Below are 22,247 nucleotides of genomic sequence, written 5' to 3' on the forward strand. Positions count from 1 at the left end.
AGTAACATTAACTAAGATACGACATCATGTACACTTTCCATGTCTTGAAATGTCTGTTAATGTATCACACGATTCACACGTGACTCTCATGTATTTATTTATAGCCTAAACCTGAGCGCTATGTTAATTTCTTGACCTGAAGTGATGATTTCACGTCGGAGCTTGTCTAGCCGTCTCTTAAAGTTGACCACATTTATATCCACATCAGCGATTAAAGTAATTATCTGGTTAAATGCTCCATAAAGGTTTAAATGCTCCTTAGAGTTTTCATCTATTAGGAATATTCCTCCTTATTTAAAGCGAAGCAACTGAAACAAACTCCATCTTTTTTTTCCTTCTTCTTCTTTAAACTGTGCTAAAATTGAGAATTTTAAGTGTTCTTGAACTCTGGAAAGGTACTATATATAGTTGACATTATTATTATTATTATTAGCCTATTATTATTATTAATTATTATTATTATTTACCTAAATAATGGTGTCCTATCGTAAAAAAAATCCTGTTAGACTTATGGGACTTTCTGTTTGTAGGCTGTATTGATTTTATTTTCATTTCTTTTATTGTTTGAGTTTGTATTAATTATTCACTGCAAGTTGTGTGCTTGACATTTCACATTTTGCTGGACACCTCCTGTCTCCAGAATAATGTTGTTATACATGCACAGATAAACGAAAATTCTGTTTCATGCAGATATTGATATCTGAAATACCAGGAGAAACCACAACATATTCCACAGTTAATGTAGCCTACAAATTCAGCTTCATCCGGTAAGAAAAAGAAGAATAGAATAATTTTTTTAAAATAATAATTGTATAATGATAGTAATAATAATTATTATTATTATAATTATTAGGCTTTTATTATAAAATGACATATACAAGGCATATTTTATTAATAGAAACTATAATTGTGAGAGTAAAATGGGTGTTTCGTTTAGTTTTGATGGTTTCACTTCCGGTTTAAGCCCCGCCCACACTTGGTTCTCTCTGAATACAGAGACAGATACAGATAATTTTGTCATATGAACAAATACAGATACAAATACAGATAATGGCTTCGCTACACACTCCTAGTATGTTCCACTGTATTCTTTTTGCTCTTCGCATCACCAAATTGGCCAAGCATAGCCAAGCGAATCTACATAGGCGGCAGCCACTAAGTGTGAGGATTTTCTTCTTCGACGTTTAGTGAAACACAGCGGACCATGTCATTTCAACATGGTGAAACACATTGAAGGGGGTGACCCACACCATGTATAATAAAAACACTTTTTACAGAAAACTATTATGAGTACAGTCTTCATCTCATGTGAGTGTACACCATTCAGATCACTCTTCACCAAAGCACAGTTCATTTGTTAATGTGTAAAAAAATTTAAATTAGCCCCAAATTACTGAATGCACCTTTAATAAATAGTGTTACAACTACCTCCAGCCTCACAGCCAAGAAAAAAAGTCTTATATGGTAGCTACCACCTTCCCAAAAACACAGTTGGGCACCTGAAAAATTCAGCTGAATGGTTGAATTGAATTGCTATTTTGACTGCTATTTATTATATTTGGATTATTTATTAATTGTTGAATGGCACACAAATTCCAATACAGCTGCTGATAAACTGGATACAAAACACGTCCAGAATAAATGTCTTAGTCTTTTCAGTTACTGGCTTCCCAAAATCTGCTTTATTTGGGAAAACTACAGTGGATGTCTGCAAACTTTTTGCTCTGCTTTAGAGGAAATAAATTCATTTTGCACATTCAAAACAGAAGGTATTACACGTTTGCAAATCATAAACATTTTCAAGGAACTCCCAAAAAAAGAATGCATTTCTCTGATGTGTACTAAACAGACTGTGTAGCAATGATACAGTTTGTGAATTTGAGATGTACTTCCAGACGAATATAATAAGTTTAACTTTGGTACAAAAAATATGATCTTATTCTTTTGGCTTTTAAAATAATGTCACCATGTAATTAGTTAATATAGTGCATGCAGTTTACTACCACACTACGAATGAATTATGACGACCACTGATTGCTTCATAAATTTTTATGTACATTTAAAACCAGGACCTGGCCTTCACATGTAGCACTGTGCAAAAAATGTAAAAAAATAAATAAATAAGTCAATAATAATAATAATAATAATAATAATAATAAAAACAATAACATGAGCTTGAAACTACTATTTACAATATAAACAATAAAGAGAATGAGATTAAAGCACATTGATGGTGGTCCCAGTACATACACTCAAAACATATATATCTCTCACTCTCGCACATAAATAAGATCTCATAACCTTTGTCTTTCACACACTCAAACACACACACACACACACACACACACACACCTCTTGCACACAGACTGCATGCATCCAAATGACAGTTTAAGTGTCGTGTAAAAGTGCTCCTCTACAGAGTTGAGTACAGAGTTGAGATACAACGTGCCAGTATATATATATATATATATATATATATATATATATATATATATATATATATATATATATATAGTTGTGCTCAAAAGTTTGCATACCCTGGCAGAAATTGTGAAATGTTGGCATTGATTTTGGAAATGTGATTGATCATGCAAAAAAACTTTTTTTTTTTTTTAAGGAAAGTGATCATATGGAGCCATTTATTATCACATAGTTGTTTGGCTCCTTTTTAAATCATAATGGTAACAGAAATCACCCAAATGACCCTGATCAAAAGTTTACACACCCTTGAATGTTTGACCTTTTTACAGACACACAAGGTGATACACACAAGTTTAAATGGCAATTAAAGGTTAATTTCCCACACCTGTGACTTTTTAAATTGCAATTAGTGTCTGTGTATAAACAGTCAATGAGTTTGTTAGCTCTCACATGGATGCACTGAGCAGGCTAGGTACTGAGCCATGGGGATCAGAAAAGAACTGTCAAAAGACCTGCGCAACAAGGTAATGGAACTTTATAAAGATGGAAAAGGATATAAAAAGATATCCAAAGCCTTGAAAATGCCAGTCAGTACTGTTCAATCACTTATTAAGAAGTGGAAAATTCGGGGAAGTCTTGATACCAAGCAAAGGTCAGGTAGACCAAGAAAGATTTCAGCCACAACTGCCAGAAGAATGGTTCAGGATACAAAGAAAAACCCACAAGTAACCTCAGGAGAAATACAGGCTGCTCTGGAAAAAGACGGTGTGGTTGTTTCAAGGAACACAATATGACGATACTTGAACAAAAATTAGCTGCATGGTCGAGTTGCCAGAAAGAAGCCAATGCCACAAAAAAGCCTGGTTACAATATGCCCGACAACACCTTGACATGCCTCACAGCTTCTGGCACATTGTAATTTGGAGTGACGTGACCAAAATAGAGCTTTGTGGTCACAACCATAAGCGCTATGTTTGGAGAGGGGTCAACAAGTATTGTGCTCCCTGAAACAACCACACCGTCTTTTTCCAGAGCAGCCTGTATTTCTCCTGAGGTTACCTGTGGGTTTTTCTTTGTATCCTGAACAATTCTTCTGGCAGTTGTGGCTGAAATCTTTCTTGTTCCGTTTAAAGTTCCATTACCTTGTTACGCAGGTCTTTTGACAGTTCTTTTCTGCTCCCCGTGGCTCAGTATCTAGCCTGCTCAGTGCATCCACGTGAGAGCTAACAAACTCACTGACTGTTTATACACAGACACTAACTGTAATTTAAAAAGCCACAGGTGTGGGAAATTAACCTTTAATTGCCATTTAAACCTGTGTGTGTCACCTTGTGTGTCTGTAACAAGGCCAAACATTCAAAGGTATGTAAACTTTTGATCAGGGCTATTTGGGTGATTTCTGTTATCATTATGATTTAAAAAGGAGCCAAACAACTATGTGATAATTAATGGCTTCGTATGATCACTATCCTTAAATAAAAGACCAGTCATATTTTCAAAATCAATGTCAACATTTCTCAATTTCTGCCAGGGTATGCAAACTTTTGAGCACAACTGTATATATATATATATATATATATATATATATATATATATATATATATATATATACAGTATATGCATTTCTTTTTCTTTTTGTTCAAAATAAAATGAGGATGTGAGACATGTGGCTGTCTGATACGGACACATTCAGCAGGGTTACATTACTGTTTCCTGTCACGTTCACCAGAGTGTACATTCAGGCTTCTTAAAGTCTGCTAACATTATGGTAGTCACTGTAAGGTAAATACATGTCTCATATTACCCATCGTCTGTGGTTTGCAAATTGAGGGTTTGAATCAGATACACTTTGACATTTTCAATAATTCAGTTTGTCTTTTTCTACTATCAACAGTGGAAGATTATGTTTGTTTAATCCATTTTCTGGTTTGTGTTCAGTAAGGCAGTGTATACTGTGTAGGTCTACATCATCATCCAATAATAATAATAATAATAATAATATAAAAACATTCTATTTTGTGATAATCCTGATTAGTACAGTAGCATTCTGCTCTCAGCTTACTGAGTGATTGATTTCCAAGCACTTGGATCCTACCTGTGTAAATGTGTGTGATTTTGTTCGGCATGCGCTAATGCTAAAGTAAATGAGGTCCTGATGTAGGTGCATTCAGATAATTCACTACCAGATATGATCGACATTCCCCTTCACAGACGTGCTCTTAAATGAAGTAATTCAGACAATCAAACCCATGAGTAGAAAAGTTCAACATGATTAAAAAAAAAATGAGCTAACAAAAATGTGCAGGTATATAATACGCCATTCAATAAGAAAGACACCAGCGGTAGTGTTAGCACTAGCTACTGGTGACTATAACAGTTTCTTTCAGTCCTCAGGATTGTTAAACAACACTTAAAACTAAAAGACAAACTCACACACCACTCTATACTTGCCATTTTGTTGGGCACCAGCGTCTATAGGGAAACAGCAGTCATACTCTTTTAAACATGTGTGTGTGCACGTTTGTTGTGTTGACACTGGCACTGTCCTTAATGAACACTCTCCATCAACACCATAAATGCATCCTAAGGCTAGCTCGGTGCGCACACACACACACACACACACACACACACACACAATAGTCTAGACACACGCATATACACACACTCCGCTCCACACACGCTCAGTTTGGCATTAGTTCCAAAACAGCTCGAGGTGAATTGCACCTCGTTGCTCTTGCTTCTCTCTGTAAACAGTGTCTCAATTGAAAAGAACAGTCTCCGGTTCAATCCCTCGTTCATTTTTTTCTGTCCCTTGCATCTTTTGCTTTGTCCTCCTTCTCTCTCCTCTCCTTCTCATATTTGACCTTCTCTGACTTGGCCACGCTGTTATAAGATGGTGGAGAGGCAGAGGAGGGAGTCATGTCCGTTTTGTCCGATGCAGAGTTCTCTTGAAACTTTCCGATTACGAGCACCTCCTTCTCCTGGATACATATGCCTCTGTCCTGCAGCTGTTGCCGGTACGCTTTGGAGGCCTTCTTTACGGTTATCCTCATGCGGTACCGTCGGAAGGCCCTCTGGATGATGACAGCGGACATCTCCTCCTGTTTACGGCGGAGGGTTGTTGTGATGGGCTCATAGGAGACTTTAGAGGGGTTGGAGGCCATGAAACGATCCTCCATCTGTCCTCGCAGGGCATCCATCTCACCCTCCTCCCCAAGGACCCTCAGCGTGAAGGCAAACAGGATGTCGAGGCAGTGGATTCTGTCCCCACTGACCATGGGCAGGTCCATAGCTATCAGCTGAATCTTGTTGGGCTTAGGGATGCGTAAAGGAGGATCCAGAGCATCCGCGAAGTCGGAAAGCTTGTCGTACTCCACGAACTGTGTGGCGTCGGGGTCAAAGCGCTCCCAGACTTCATAGAACATTTCAAAGTCATCCTCGCTGAGCGGTTCGGCACTCTCCTCTGTGGCTACACTAAAGTTCTCCAAGATGACAGCAATGTACATGTTCACCACAATCAGGAAGCAGATAATGATGTAGCTCACAAAGAAGAAAATACCGACCGAAGGGTTTCCGCAGTCACCGCGGTATGAGCTGCCCGGGTGCTCTGTTTCGCTGTCACAATCTGGAGTTTGCTTATTCAGGATGGGCGCCAAAAGGCCGTCCCACCCTGCAGACGTGGTGATCTGGAACAAGCAAAGCATAGAGTTCCCAAAAGTCTCAAAGTTGAACATGTCGTCAATCCCTGCCTCATGCTTCACGTAGGCAAAGTTGGACATTGCAAAGATGGCATAGATAAACATTACCAGGAAAAGGAGAAGGCCAATATTGAACAAGGCTGGAAGTGACATCATCAAGGCAAACAGGAGGGTACGAATGCCTTTGGCTCCTTTTATGAGACGAAGAATGCGACCGATTCTGGCAAGTCGGATGACTCGGAATAAGGTTGGCGATACAAAGTATTTCTCGATCAAATCTGAGAGGAACATGCCTGACAAAAAGAGAAACAAACATAAAAATGCAATAAGTGATGCCCCTTATCTCAAGAGTCTATAAGTTTCATGATATTGTTACAACAGACAATTTAAGGTTCAATTAGCATACTTGACTAGTAGTCAAGTATGCACTGCATTCTTAGCATTGCAAGGGATGCCTCAATAGTTAACATTAGAGTAAACGGTATTCTTCTATGGCCAGTTTTCTTTATCAGGTCAACTACTGTCACGACAAAGCCGAGTAAGTTACTAAGTCAGCATATTTATTGGCAGCTACTTAAAGGGACAGTTCACCCAAAGATGAAAATATCCTAGGTTTGTATTACTTTCTTTCTTCAGCAGAACACATTTGAAGAAAAACAGAAAAATATCTCAGCTCTGTAGGTCCTTAAAATGCAAGTGGATGGTGATCAGACTTTTTAAGCTCCAAAAATAACAGACAGTCAGTATAAACTTCATCCATACAACTCCAGTGGTTAAATTAATCTTAGTCTTCTAAAATGATACGATCGCTTTTGGTGCGAAAAAAGATTAATATTTAAGTACTTTTTAACTATAAACCATTGCTTTCAGTAAGCTTCACGAGAGGGCAGAGTTCACACGGTCTCTGGTGTGATGTATTTGCATTGGCATGTTACGGACGTAATCTCACATTCTCCGCTCAGTTGAGATATCCAGGATAAGCACACAAATGCACCATTGTGAGTTAAAAAACATATACAAATACAGATCTAAACCGAAACCACTGAAGCTTCTGTACAGCGTTACTTCTACTCAGTTGTAAACAGCGCTGCTCTTCTGGGTGTGTCGCACATGCCACCAAAAGCGATCGTGTCGCTTTAGTTGACAGTCATTTAACAGCTGGAGTCATACGGATGATGTTTATGCTGACTGTCTGTTCTTTTTGGAGCTTCAAAAGTCTGATCACCATCCACTTGCATTTAAATAACCTACTGAGCTAAGGTATTTTTCTATTTTTCTTCAAATGTGTTCTGGTGAAGAAAGAAAGTCATACACACCTGTGATATCATGAGGGTGAGTAAATGATGAGAGAATTATCATTTTTGGGTGAACTATCCCTTTAAATAATACACAAATAAAAATATATTTATTCGACCAAGCATTCATGCCTGAGTCTGCATATTTATGTAGTTTCAAGAAACCCCTTAAGTAAAGAATACCTTTAGGTGTAATTGCAAGGCAGCTTCAGGATTTTTCTTTTTACCTTTTGTGAGGGCATTTTTTTAACCATATAAAACACATGACACCCTTTCATGTAGAATACTTTTAATCAATTTATAAAAAATGCATTTTCAATCTAATTTATTAGGTTGTTACCAATAAAATTTGATCATCATCAACTCAATATGACAATATGTTTGACTTGGCCTAGAATAAAATATAGTACAGTAGATTATACAAACAAAACAGAAGAAATTCATTATGGGGGCATTTTTTGCACCCACATTTTGAATTTCGGTGACATTTTTGCCCCAAGCCCCCATTCATTTCAGACCCTGTTGTAAAGTTATTGTCACTAAGGGTTTTCTGAACTTTAGGGGTTTTTGGCAACTGGACACTGGCCTTAAAGGAATATTCTGGGTTCAACACAAGTTAAGCTCAATCTACAGCATTTTTGGCATAAGGGTGATTACCACAAAAAATTATTTCGACTCATCCTTCCTTTTCTTTATAAAGAGCAAAAATGGAGGTTACAGTGAGACACTTACAATGGAAGTAAATGGGGGACAATTTTTGGATGGTTTAAATGCAGAAATGTGGCGCTTCTAATTTTATAAAAGCACTTACATTAATTCTTCTGTTAAAACTTGTGTATTATTTGAGATGTAAAGTTGTTTAAATCATAATTTTTACAGTCAGGGTTTTATGATTTGTTGACATTACATCGTCATGGCAACGAAGTTGTAAAATTGGCTATAACTTTACACATAAAAGGTTGGTAAGTCATTTTATCACACTAAAATCATGTTTGTATGCATATTGTTTATGTCTTGTGGTTATACTTTTGAAAAAGTTCAATTTTACATTTTTGGAGGGTTTAAAGGCAGAAATGTGAAGCTAATTATTTTATTAAAGCACCTGCATTCATTCTTCTGTTAAAACTTGTGTATTATTTGAGCTGTAAAGTTGTTTAAATTGTAATTTTTACAGTCATTTTAGAGCAAGGGTTGGCAACCTATGGCACGTGTGTCAGCATTGGCACGCGGAGAGATAATCACTGGCACACCAGCAGTGGTGAGAGAGGAGTAGGCTATTTTATTTATATAAATTCCGTACCTGCATTCTTATCTACATCTTGATGTAATCCTTCCTCGTGATCACGCAGCCTGTTTTCATGAGCTGAATGGGAGGCTAAACAAAAAGTTAAAATCTGACGAGACTGCAGTATACCCAACAGATTCGTGCAGCGCATGCAAGCAATTCGCGCATCACGAGCCGGCAGCGCTTCACTTTTGGTTAATCTTGCGAGTAAATGCGCCCACTTTTTGCGTGGATGATAGCCTACATTCCTTGTTTCAACACGTGATGTGATAAAGAAAACACCACTATTAATCCTTGAGATTTCGAACCCAGCATACACACCCTCCTTAAACCTTGGTCACACTCAAAATTACATTGAACGATTAAAAGAGAAAACATAAAACCACATCGTGGGATTCAAAAATCCGAGTCTATACAAAATATAAATTAAACCTGTAAATAAAGTTTTATTTTGACCAGGAAAATAAAAAATGGCACTCCATGTCAAAAAGGTTGCCGTTTTAGGGCTTGTTGACATTACATCGTCATGGTAATGAAGTTGTAAAACTGGCTATAACTTTCCACAGAAAAGGTTAGTACGTGATTTTATCACACTAAAATCATGTTTACACACATATCCTTTATGTCTTATGGCAATACTTTTGAAACAGTGAGTATTTTAACGTTCAGAAATTGGCCCTCATTCACTTTCATTCACTGTAACCCAGATTTTTGCTTCTTTTTTTTTTTTTTAAAGAAAAGGAGGGACGATTAATTTTTTATTTTTTTTTTGGTAATCAGCATTATGCCACAGATGCTGTCGATTGAGCTTAACTTGTATTGAACCCGGAACATTCCTTTAAGATATTATTATTATTAAAATAGTCTGTAGAGCCATCAAGAATCCCTAAAACTCTTACCAACAATTGACAGAATCACCACCACAAAGTCAAACACATTCCAGCCAATGGTGAAGTAGTAGTGCCGCAGGGAGATCATCTTGAGCACACATTCTCCAGTGAAGAGGACGATGAAAACCAGGTTTATCCAGTAGAGGATGACGTCCATCTCCTTTGTTTGGTCGTCAGTTTCCACCATCATGGTCACCATGTTTAAGCAGATCAGGATCATAATGACAATGTCGAAGGCTTGTTTGGTGATTAAGTCAAAGACAAGGCCCTGAAACTTGTTCTAGTGGGTAATAAAAAAAATAAAAAATAGCATTACGAATGGGTCAAGTCACACTTTTTTGCCATTCGAGATTAGAATTTGCCTATTCTAAATACAGAAGAAACAGACTTGGGACAATTCCACACATACAACGTGAGTTCTTTTAAGGACAGTGTTATGTTTATTGATTCCCTGAACACACTTTAGCATGCAGTATTTCTGCACAAAAACCTGTGTCATATTCAATAACCACCCGCAATCCAGCTTCCTTAGTCCTTTAGTGAATCGGGTGCTAAAATTACACAGGCAGCGCATGCAAATACATAATGCTATCAGCAGCTGAAATGTATTCTTACTGACTTCCCCCCTCAATGTGAGTGAGCTGTGTGTGTACCGTACCGTAGGCCTGGGAATTGGCTTTTGAGGCTTTTTAGATCCCAGTTTCTTCATGGCATTGTAATATTTCTTCTGTTCTTCTGTCATGAAGATGTCCTGACCTCCAAGGTAAAGAGCAAATACAGAAGACTGGTTACAACCACAGTTTCATTACATGTCATAACACATCACAAACACAAAGCAACCAGGCTTCTCCCAGATCTTCACCTGTGAACTTAAGGAAATGTCAGAGGCAGAGCCAGTTCAACTCATACCTGGTTCTATGTTCACGTCTCTCAATAGACTACCATTGTGTGCTTTGTAAACAAAACCAGTTCAATAAAGTACCATTGTGTGCTCCATAAACAAAACCACAGATGATGTACGTATAGCATTACGTCACTTTGAAAGTAAACCGAAAAACAAACAAACATACAGAGGTTGATTTTTCACATCTGGATACTTTATATTGTAATAAGCGCCATATTCCTAATCAGTTGTACTAAACAAAGATGGCAATAACTAAGGTACTAACAGTTAAATTAATGTGTTTAAAGGAATATTCCAGGTTCAATTCAGGTTAAGCTCAATCAGCAACATTTGTGGCATAATGCTGATTACCACAAAAATGTATATTGACTTGTCCCTCCTTTTCTTTAAAAAAAGCAAAAATCTGGGTTATAGTTAGGCACTTACAATGGAAGTGAATGGGGGCCAATTTTTGAACGTTAAAATACTCACTGTTTCAAAAGTATAACCACAAGACATAAACAATATGCATGTAAACTTGATTTTAGTGTTATAAAATCATTTACAAACTTTAAAGTTAAAGTTATAACCAATTTTACAACTTCGTTGCCATGACGATGCACTGTCAACAAAACCCTAAAACTCTAAAATGACTGTACAAATTACAATTTAAACAACTTTACAGCTCAAATAATACACAAGTTTTAACAGAAGAATTAATGTAAGCACTTTTATAAAATTATAAGACTCACAATTCTGTCTTTTAAACCCTTCAAAAATCATCCCCATTCACTTCCATTGTAAGTGCCTCACTGTAAGCTCCATTTTTGCTTTTTTTTTAAAGAAAGGGAGGGACGAGTCGAAATAATTTCTTGTGGTAATCAACATTATGCCACAAATGCTGTCGACTGAGCTTAACTTGTATTGAACCTGGAATATTCCTTTAAGGGTGAATCTCACAAAGAAATGTTTGGGTTATATTTCACCCTAAAATTAAAAGAAACAAATATAATTTTAGGACTATTAAGATTTGCATTGTTTCATCGGGTAAGGTTAATTTTATAATAATTTCTACTAAAATTTTCATTACTGTAATGTAAAAAAATCTCACTCTTTACTTTTACAGGATGCAAAAAAAATCTTATTTAATGCAGTACAGTAATGAAATTCACCAAGAAGCAATGATTTAAAAATATAGATATATATTTTTGTCTAAATCACAGCCAATATGCATTACAATTTAATTAATATATATATATATATATATATATATATATATATATATATATATATATATATATATATATATATATATATATATATATATTTTTTTTTTTTTTTCACTTTACAGTAATGACACTGAGATTTTTTAGCACAACATTAGGCTACTGACAATTGGGGGACATTTGTCAAATTGCAAAAAACTGTGATGGTTCTAAAACAGACTTCATGTTTTTTATGCAAAATCTTGACTGTTTTCATGAGATTCACCCTTAAATCTTCAGTGTATATACTTATCTTTTTCTTTTGCTGATTGAAGTTATCGATGATGACACCGATGAAAAGGTTGAGGGTGAAGAAGGAGCCAAAGATAATGAAGATTACAAAGTAAAGGTACATGTAAAGGTTTGATTCATAGTCAGGCTGTTGCTCCAGCTGTATATACAAGAAAATAAAGAGGCATGTTTTTGCACGATCACAGATGCATTATTACTTATGCTATATAAAACCTTCATAGTACTTAATTGACCTATCTTCATAACCACACTCCTGAACATAACTCACTTTCACTTTCTTGTTAAAGTATGTTATTTTATCTTATACAAGCTTAATATTCAGAGGGCGGGACTATATATTTGCCCAACCAATGTAAGACAGGGGGAGTGTTTGGGAAACCTGTTTTAAAAACAGCTATTTCATTTTGTACCGCTAATGGAGGATAAAATGCACAATTCACCTTTAACACTGAGAACAAAAAATACTTACATCACGGGAATCCACAGCGGCATACATGATGTCCATCCATCCTTTAAATGTGGCCTTGTGGAAAAGATACCAATTATCAATAAATAGTGAATCTACTACAATAATCCACCTAATACTTGGCCCATGCATTTTAGATTCTCCGAAAATTCCTGCTTTCTCACCACTTGCAGTAGGGCCAGGTATCCGGCTCCCACATTATCGAAGTTAATCTTCACGTTTTTCCAGCGCGCTGTGTCATTGTTTTTGATCAGGGCAAAACAATCAGACTTGTTGTTGACCACACTGATAGGAATCATCTCATCATTGGTGATATTAACACAATGATAGTATTTCCCAGCAAAGAGGTTCACCCCCATGATGCTGAAGATCAGCCAGAAGATCAAGCACACCAGCAGCACATTCATGATGGAAGGAATGGCTCCCAGCAGAGCGTTCACGACAACCTGGAAGCAAATAAAATCATGTCACACACGCATAAGCTCACATATATGCACTTACTGCATGCTCTGAAATCTTGCTATAGATATGGGAGCTGTGGAAACTACAATATAATATCAGAGCTTTTATATATGAATGGCTAAGACTTGCTGGTTAAAGCTAAATCCGTTCCTGAGAAAAAGATTCTCAACATGAATTATCGCTGGCTGAGAGTGTTTTAAGCTTTGCGAAGTTAAGCCTATTTTATCCTGCTTAAGACTGATTACCTAAAGAACTGAGTAAATGTAACACTAATATGACGAATAGTCCAAGGTTTTGTTCACACTGCACACAAATATGATTTGGTTTTCAAATCAGTTTTTTAGGACTGACTGTGTACATTGTTTTGTAAGTGATGATCCGCTTGTTCAGTGTAGATACTGTATACAGTATCTGGTTGCTATGGTAATGATGTACCGAAAGTGTCAGCCATATGCCAAGAGCCTTTCTACCACAAGTAGCTGTCAGTGTTGAAAGAGAGTACGGAAAATTGAAAATGTTTGGTCTGCTTATGATCATGATGACATCTCACTGTGGTGCTGAACTCACATAAGAGAACATTTTATGCATTCACACATTCATTTGTTCACTAGATGTTAATGTCACATACTGTAGATCGCTATATGTGAAAATGAGTGTATTGTACAGTTCCAGACAATATTTTGCATATGAATGTGGTTTGGATTGGGTGTGTAAACATCAGATTTCATGTGGATTTGTTTAGACTACAAAAAACTAAACTTAACTCAAATATTGGACATCAAAATATCAGATTTTTGCTGCCTGTGCCCCAAACAATTTTAGAAACACTGGATTATGGCTTGTATCATTCTGCCTTGATATATTTAATACCTAATTACCTAATTAATTAACTCAAATTAATTCAAAGTAGCACATAGCACACTGGACTTCAACATGTGAACATCTTGGAGGTGTGTAACACACATTTGTTGGAGCTACTAGAATTGTGGAGGAAACAAAAATGAAAACAGAAAAAAAACCTTGTGGAGACACGATGACGTCACAACATTTGTTTACTGCAAATGAAAAGAGACACATAAAAGAGAAAGAAATTTAAGGTCAAAGGCACAAACAACACAACAACCACCACAGAATCATCAGAATAGGTCAGAGAGTTTCCACCACTGCACATGCATGCAAAGAAGCATGCACATTAAAGATAAAGGTCCAAAAATACTACAGTCTACATACAATATTCATTTATTCAACATGTGATCAGCTTGTCCTTGTTAATATTCAACATGCAAAAGGAAAATAATTCCAAACCACAATGTCTGAAAAAATTTAGCAGTATTAGCAATTAACAAAGTACAACATGATCCCGGATCAACATCCTTGTTGGAGTTAGGAGTTAGGGAAAGGGTTAGGTCTGGGGTTGGGAGCTAGGATAGCATTTGTATGAGGGGTGAAATTATTCCCATCAAAAAAAAAAAGAAAACAAAAAGATTAAAAACAAAAGCATATGGTTTGCCACCCATGGTCCGATATATGTTTGTACCATGGTTAATCTCTAACGACACCTCTGAAAATACATTTTCGTCTCGACGGAAATGTTTGTTGACAAGGTTTTTTTTTTTCAATGCTAACAAAGACAAGACAAAAAAGATGCAAAAAATAATAATTTTGCAAGATATTACCAATGCACTAACAATGTTTTAAGAAGATAAACAATCTAGAAAGAATAGATTCACTGTAAGTAATCCAGTCATAATATGTTGGGGATTTTCCGACTTTAGCTGCGTAAGCAAAAAGACCTGATCACTGTTTTCCTAACAAGTAACTAATTTCCCCACTCAAATAGATCCAATATACCGTATATGACATAAAGCAGCTGTGTCCACAACATAAAGGTAATATTACAACTCATGGTAAACCATAATGCAATATCATAAACTGTTTAAAACACAGAAAAGTTAAGCATGAAGAAGTCTCTAAAGCATGAAGAATTCACAATACAAAACTTCTAAAAACCAGCCAATACCCCAGAATACTCATTATACACCATTATTTCAGGGGTTTGGGTTTTCTTGACAAGGACAGTTTTCACATGTTGTAATTTACTTTTCTTTTAAATATTTGATAGATGTTTAAATTAATAATTTTATTACATTTTGCAAAATGTTTGAACATTTGGTTACAGTTTCTCACAATTGTGCTCATTATTGTCAACTAAAATATGTTATTTTCATCAACTAAAATTATATGCTATTTTAGTCAGAGTAAAATTTGCTAAAATGAACGAATATTGTATGGCATGACAAAATACTGACTAAATGTAAAGGACAGTTTGTGATCTACTCATGGGTACAATCATAAAATTAGAATTAATCTAATAGAAATAAGGCATTCAATTTAAGTTTGATTTCATATAGAACCTTAAAGGGATAGTTCACCCAAAAATGAAAATTCTCTTATCATTTACACACCCTCATGCCATCCCTGATACTGTATGTATGCCTTTTGTTCTTTTGCAGAACACAAATGAAGATTTTTGGAAGAATATCTCACCTCTATTGGTCCTCACAATGCAAATGAATGGAGACCAGACATCTGAAGGTTCAAATATCACATAAAGGCAGCATAAAAGTAATCCATATGACTCCAGTGGTTTAATCAATCTCTTCTGAAGCAATCCAATCGTTCGATCATGATTTAATGCTCAGTTACACTTCCTAGCGCTTGACGCATGCGCAGAGTGCTAGATGGTGCTATAGGAAGTGTAATCGAGCTTGAAATCATGATCGCCAAGGAGACTGCTGTCAAGATATATTGTGAAAAGGGAATTACATTTTGGTCTGCTCTCATTCAAAACCAATTGGATCTCTTCAGGAGACATTGATTAATCCACTGGATTTGGAATAGTTACTTTTATGTTTCCTTCATGTGATATTTGGACTTTCAGATTTCTGGCAACCATTCACTTGCATTGCATGGACCTACAGAGCTGTTTGTTGCTACAGCGTTGTTTGTGTTCTTCTGAAGAAAGAAAGTCATACACATCAGGGACGGTGTAAATGATGAGAGAATTTTCATTTTTGGGTGAACTATCCCTTTAAAGTCAAATAAAAATCGAAAACATTTTCAAATTCAAAATGCTACATATGCTTAGATAATGGAAAATAACACAGAGGACTGAAATACTTTAGATACCTTAGAATATAATTTAAATAACATAGTTTAAATCAAAATACAATGTTATCACCATTACTTTACCATGGTACTGTCTATTTTTTTAAGCCATGGTGAGAAACCTCTGCTAGTGAGGTCATGTGAATACTTTAGCTCTAGAGATTCATTGTACCCCGTACTTACATTCAAGCTACACAAGAAAACATAGAAATCCTGTAGTAGTCCCAGAGTAGTGATGCCACCCCTGTCCACAGAACCGTTATACAAAGCGAACTGTGAGAAATTTGAACCGTTACACTGCAAACTGTTATCCAATAAATTCTCTGTGATTTCGGGGTACGTTACATTTAAGGTTAGTGATAATGGTTATGATTGTTTGATAAGAACCTTTTTCCAGGACCAACCAAGGATGTTTACACAGGAGGATGTTCTACTAGGGTAAGTCATATTCTGCATAATGTGAGTGTTTTGTGTGTGCTTGGTTACGTGTATGTATCTGTTTGTCTTACCCTCATTCCCTCAAAGCGTGACAGTGCTCTCAAAGGTCTAAGAGCACGCAGTGTTCTCAGGGACTTAATGGCACTTAGTTCAGAGTAACCAAGGGCATTTGCTACCAGACTCACCAACGACACCTGCAAAATGCATATACATATGCACACATACAACCAAACATAAGCACACCCAAACATGTAGGTTACACCTGTAACATCTGTAAGTTAGAAAGTAATGCAGTATCTGAGATCATGTGTTTAAAGGAGCTCAGCAACTCCGTTTACAATGTAATTGAATACAGATTTAAATGTGCTATAGGCAATTTTTTGAATACTATATCAACTATATATTAGAGCAAAACAGCTGAGATTGCGTACAGCACCTTTAAATTGTCACACATGTGAGTTGTTCACAACAGCTCATTTAGTTGATCTCCAAAGCATCTTTAACACACTGTCCACCACACAAACAGTTGCAAATCAACATGTGAGATCCATACATACATCAACTATCAAGAAGTCAAGCCAGCACCAGGCGTTGGTGAAGTATTTGGCGAAACCGTATGCAACCCATTTCAGAAGCATCTCCAAAATAAAGATGTATGTGAAGACTTTATCCGCATATTCCAACACCGTCTTTATCGTCTTACGCTGCTCGATGTAAATGTCCTCAAATGCCTGAGTATGCACATATATACAAAATTAACATAGGAAAGCTGAATGTTGAAACTGGTCAAATAACACAGTGTACTTTTGGCTTGCTTGTAACAGTTGTGGGTGGGTATGTTATTGTGTGTGGGAGCTCACCAGCGCTCCACTGCTCAGTAAAATCATGAAGATGATGAAGGACTCAAACCAGTTGTGCTCTACAATGATGAAACAGGTTTTCCTGAGATTCCACCAACTCTTCCAGTTTCCCTTCTCCGTGTCCACCTGACAGCACTGAAACCTTATCACACAGCCTGAGCAAAAGACAAACGGAAAGTGTACAACACAATAGTTGATCAGAGTGAACAAAGTAAACATTTAAAAAAAGTTCAAGTCAATATTAACAACCTTACTTTGATTTATTTTTGTATTTATTTACATTGATTTATAAATCAATAAATCCAATTTTGCTTAGTTCCAGCAGTTTTCAAAGCTATCTATTTCCTCTAATTGTCATAACTTTTATTACATTCATCACAACCAGCATTGAATCACAAAGGTAACATACACTGAACAAAAATATAAACGCAACATGTAAAGTGTTGGTCCCATGTTTCATGAGCTGAAATAAAAGATCCCAGAAATTTTCCATATGCATTGATTAGATTAGATTAGGGCCTAATGAATTTATTTCAATTGACTGATTTCCTTAAATGAACTGTATCTCAGTAAAATCTTTGAAACTGTTGCATGTTGCATTTATATTTTTGTTCAGTATATATAGTAATGTTAACTTTTACTTCTGAACAAGAGTATAATTGTCGCCCATCCTTTTCCCCCCAAAGTGATATATTTCGAGCATTGTTATGCGAGTTACTCAAAAAAGTTATTCACTACACATTACTAATTACTTATTTTAAAATTGTAATCCGATTACTTCACTGATTACTTCATCTAAGAAGTAATCACATTACTAATTACAATTTAAAGTACTTTATAAAACTCACAGAAAAGCTTTTGTTTGGTCATTTAACGAATTCAAAATAATGTATTTCCTACTTGTTCATTGACTCGTTAGGGGAGGTACTCCCTTCAACTTCAAATGCAAACAGATGTGCAGTTTATATTAATGCAATTCATGTTTTAAAGGGTTCATGTCAAGAGGAATAAAATTTTCCTTGATATTCTGACATATAAGAGGTCATTCTACTATAAAACATACTGTAAATTCAAGAACTCAAAACTTAATCACCAATACAATAAAAGCATTTATTGAAAACAAGCTGCCAAAATGTCCTGGTTACGTTCGTAACCTCCGTTCCCTGATGGAGGGAACAAGACTCTGTGTTGATGTAGTGACATTAGGGGTCACCCATGGGAGCCCCAAACACCTCTGATCTTTGAGAAAAGGCCAATGAGAATTGGCGAGTGGTATTTGCATGCCACTCCCCCAGACATATGGGTATAAAAGGAGCTGGCTTGCAACCACTCATTCAGGTTTTGTGCTGAGGAGCCGAGACAAGGTCCTGGCCATTTCAGCGGGTAGTTCAGTGTTATGGCAGGAGGGACACAACGTCTCGTTCCCTCCATCAGGGAATGGAGGTTACGAAAGTAACCAGGATGTTCCCTATCTGTCACTCATTCGATGTTGTGTTGATGTAGTGACACTAGGGGTCCCTATACAAAATGCCACAACTAGCTGAACTGTGTTACATGAACTGGCGGTGCGAGACTGGCAGACCATTGTGTGCCTCGTAGCCAGTACACCCGGACGTCACGTAACCTCCCCCAACGCTCTTATGAGCGTCGTACGGTACCCTGCACCTCGGGGACAAGTCGACTGCCCAAAAAATGGGTCCGGGATGTGATCCAAATAGATGCGCAAAGCACACCAGACACAGCAATGACAAGGCTGGGTCTGCCTCCTCCTGGGGCAGCGCTTGCAGGTTCACCACCTGATCCCGAAATGGGGTCGTGGGAACCTTGGGCTCAGTACCATGTGAGAGTATCCCGGACCAAACTCCAGGCACGTGTCGCCGACAGAGAATGCATGCAGGTCCCCTACCCTCTTGATGGAAGTGAGCGCAGTCACTGGGGACGAGACGCGGTCCGGGAGGATTCAGCCTCATCGCGCCTCTAAGGAACCTGGTCGTGCTTCCCAAGAGACTTACTCTTCATGCATCATGGTGCGCCGCTATAGCAGCCACGTACACCTTCAAGGTGGAGGGGGACAGCCGCCCCTCCAGCCTCTCCTGCAAGAAGGAAAGCACTGACCCGACTGCGCATCTCTGGGGTGTTCGTGTCGGGAAGAACACCACTTAGCAAACAGACGCCACTTCAAGGCATACAGGTGCCTTGTAGAGGGAGCCCTAGACTGAGTGATCGTGTCTACCACCGCGGGCGGTAGGCCATTTAGGTCTTCTGCGTCCAGTCCAAGGGCCAGATGTGGAGATTCCAGAGGTCTGGTCGTGGATAATAGATGGTGCCCTGTCTCTGAGAAAGAAGGTCCTTCCTCAGGGGAATTCACCAGGGGGGACCAAGCCACGCTTGGAGGCGTCTATCGTAAACATGACGTGTCTGGACACCTGCACTAAGGGGAGCCCTGCCCGCAGAAATGCAAGGTCTGTCCAAGGGCTGAACAGGCGGCGGCAGATCGGCGTGATGGCCACGCGATGTGCCCCGCGGCACCATGCCCATCTTGGGACTCAAGTCTGAAGCCAGTGCTGAAGTGGTCTCATATGCTGCATCAACCCGAGCGGCGTGACCGCCACCGAGGACACCATATGCCCCAGGAGCCTCTGAAAATGTTTCAGAGGGACCGCCGTTCTCAGCCTTAATGCCTTCAGACAGTTCAGCACCGACTGCGCACGCTCGCTCGTAGAGACTGAGTCTAAATCCATGCAGAGAAAAGAGATGCTCTGAACTGGGGAGAGCTTGCTCTTTTACCAGTTGACCTGAAGCCCCAGCTGGCTGAGGTGGCTGAGCACCAAGTTCCTGTGCGCACACAACAAATCCCAAGAGTGAGCTAGAATTAGCCAGTCATCGAGATAGTTGAGGATGCAGATGCCCACTTCCCTTTCGTGAAGGCGCGAGGTGACAGGGACAAACCAAAGGGGAGGACCTTGTACTGGTATGCCCGGCCCTCAAAAGCAAACCACAGGAAGGGCCTGTATCGAGGTAAAACCGAGATGTGGAAGTACGCGTCCTTCAGGTCTACCGCTGCAAACCAATCTTGATGCCGGACGCTCGCTAAAATGCATTTTTGCATCAGCATCTTGAACAGGAGTCTGTGCAAGGCCCGGTTCAGTACTCGCAGGTCCAAGATTGGCCACAACCCACCGCCTTTCTTTGGTACGATGAAGTAGGGGCTGTAAAACCCCTTCTTCATCTCGGCAGGAGAGACAGGCTCTATCACACAAGGCAGCGGCATTCTCGCCCATCACTGATGTGAAGCGGACGCCATTGAACCTGGGCGGACGCCTGGCGAACTGAATCACGTAGCCGAGTCAGATGGTCCTGGTCAGCCACCGCGACGGGATGGGGAGCGCAAGCCACACCCCCAAGCTCCAGGTGAGGGGGACCAAGGGAACAATCGCGTTGGACGTACCGGTGAGTGGGGCCTCGCGGCGGGGCACCATGCCTGCCATAAATGTGCAGTGCCCGGCGGTCATGATAACAACAGCTGTGGACACCAAATGTGTGACCCAGGAAGTGAGGAAACCGCTCTTTTCTTGAAAATGTGGGTACCGCAGCCCTTTGGGCATGAGGCGAAATCATAAGAAAAGGAAAACAAGGATTCTCCTTCCGGCCCTCCAACGGGGGATGGAGTGGTCTGTTTACCAGCTCCAGGTCTGTAGCGGGTCTCCGTCTCCCTGGGTCGCCTGTCTCAGGGGCGCTTCGAAGCCTTCCTCAGGTTCTTAGTTGCAGGCTGTGAGACGGGTGGCGTCTGCTTCCTGCGGGTGGCTCCATGCCAGGGCCGGCCTCCTGGGGCGGGCTGCGGCAGAGCCGGTGTTGCTGCCACAGGGGGACGCCCTTGGCAATGAGCATACGGGGTGCGGGATCTTGAACCGTGCCGCGGCAGGATGTGCTGGATAGCCTCCGTCTGCTTCTTAACCATCGTGAACTGCTGGGCAAAGTCTCTACGGTGTTGCCGAATAGACCAACCTGGGAGGTGGGGGCATCAAGGAATCGTACCTTGTCATCCTCCTTCATCAAATCAAATCCCTTTTATTGTCACACAACCATATACACAAGTGCAATAGTGTGTGAAATTCTTGGGTGCAGTTCCGAGCAACATAGCAGTCATGACAGTGATGAGACATATACCAATTTACAATAAACATCAGATTTACACAACACAATTTAAAATCTAATATACACATAATTACACACAACACAATATACAAATAATAACATACAATGTACAGTATACAATACACACAATATTGAATACACATTATACAATATTTTTTTTATATACAGGTGCATCTCAATAAATTAGAATGTCATGGAAAAGTTCATTTATTTCAGTAATTCAACTCAAATTGTGAAACTCGTGTATTAAATAAATTCAGTGCACACGGACTGAAGTAGTTTAAGTCTTTGGTTCTTTTAATTGTGATGATTTTGGCTCACATTTAACAAAAACCCACCAATTCACTATCTCAACAAATTAGAATACACCATAAGACCAATAAAAAAAACATTTTTAGTGAATTGTTGGCCTTCTGGAAAGTATGTTCATTTACTGTATGTACTCAATACTTGGTAGGGGCTCCTTTTGCTTTAATTACTGCCTCAATTTGGCGTGGCATGGAGGTGATCAGTTTGTGGCACTGCTGAGGTGGTATGGAAGCCCAGGTTTCTTTGACAGTGGCCTTCAGCTCATCTGCATTTTTTGGTCTCTTGTTTCTCATTTTCCTCTTGACAATACCCCATAGATTCTCTATACGGTTCAGGTCTGGTGAGTTTGCTGGCCAGTCAAGCACACCAACACCATGGTCATTTAACCAACTTTTGGTGC

The 22,247-nt window shown here is 38.7% G+C and overlaps 1 protein-coding gene across 2 annotated transcripts in view; it reads right to left on the reverse strand.

Moving 5' to 3' along the window:
* Window positions 1-3,990: 3,990 nt before the first annotated feature.
* LOC127448923 (sodium channel protein type 2 subunit alpha-like) overlaps window positions 3,991-22,247 on the reverse strand; it is a 69,147-nt gene continuing 50,890 nt past the window's right edge. For both annotated transcript variants that reach the window (XM_051711878.1, XM_051711876.1), the window contains exons 19-27: window positions 17,384-17,538; window positions 17,081-17,254; window positions 16,595-16,717; window positions 12,620-12,901; window positions 12,459-12,512; window positions 11,991-12,128; window positions 10,248-10,352; window positions 9,599-9,869; window positions 3,991-6,412 (exon numbers count right to left, since the gene is read on the reverse strand). In XM_051711878.1, coding sequence (XP_051567838.1) covers window positions 5,217-6,412; window positions 9,599-9,869; window positions 10,248-10,352; window positions 11,991-12,128; window positions 12,459-12,512; window positions 12,620-12,901; window positions 16,595-16,717; window positions 17,081-17,254; window positions 17,384-17,538 — 2,498 coding nt within the window. In that variant the 3' untranslated portion in view covers window positions 3,991-5,216. The remainder of the gene's footprint in view (window positions 6,413-9,598; window positions 9,870-10,247; window positions 10,353-11,990; window positions 12,129-12,458; window positions 12,513-12,619; window positions 12,902-16,594; window positions 16,718-17,080; window positions 17,255-17,383; window positions 17,539-22,247) is intronic.

Source organism: Myxocyprinus asiaticus, chromosome 12 (assembly GCF_019703515.2).
Source record: "Myxocyprinus asiaticus isolate MX2 ecotype Aquarium Trade chromosome 12, UBuf_Myxa_2, whole genome shotgun sequence".
In the NCBI taxonomy this organism is placed as follows: Eukaryota; Metazoa; Chordata; class Actinopteri; order Cypriniformes; family Catostomidae; genus Myxocyprinus; species Myxocyprinus asiaticus.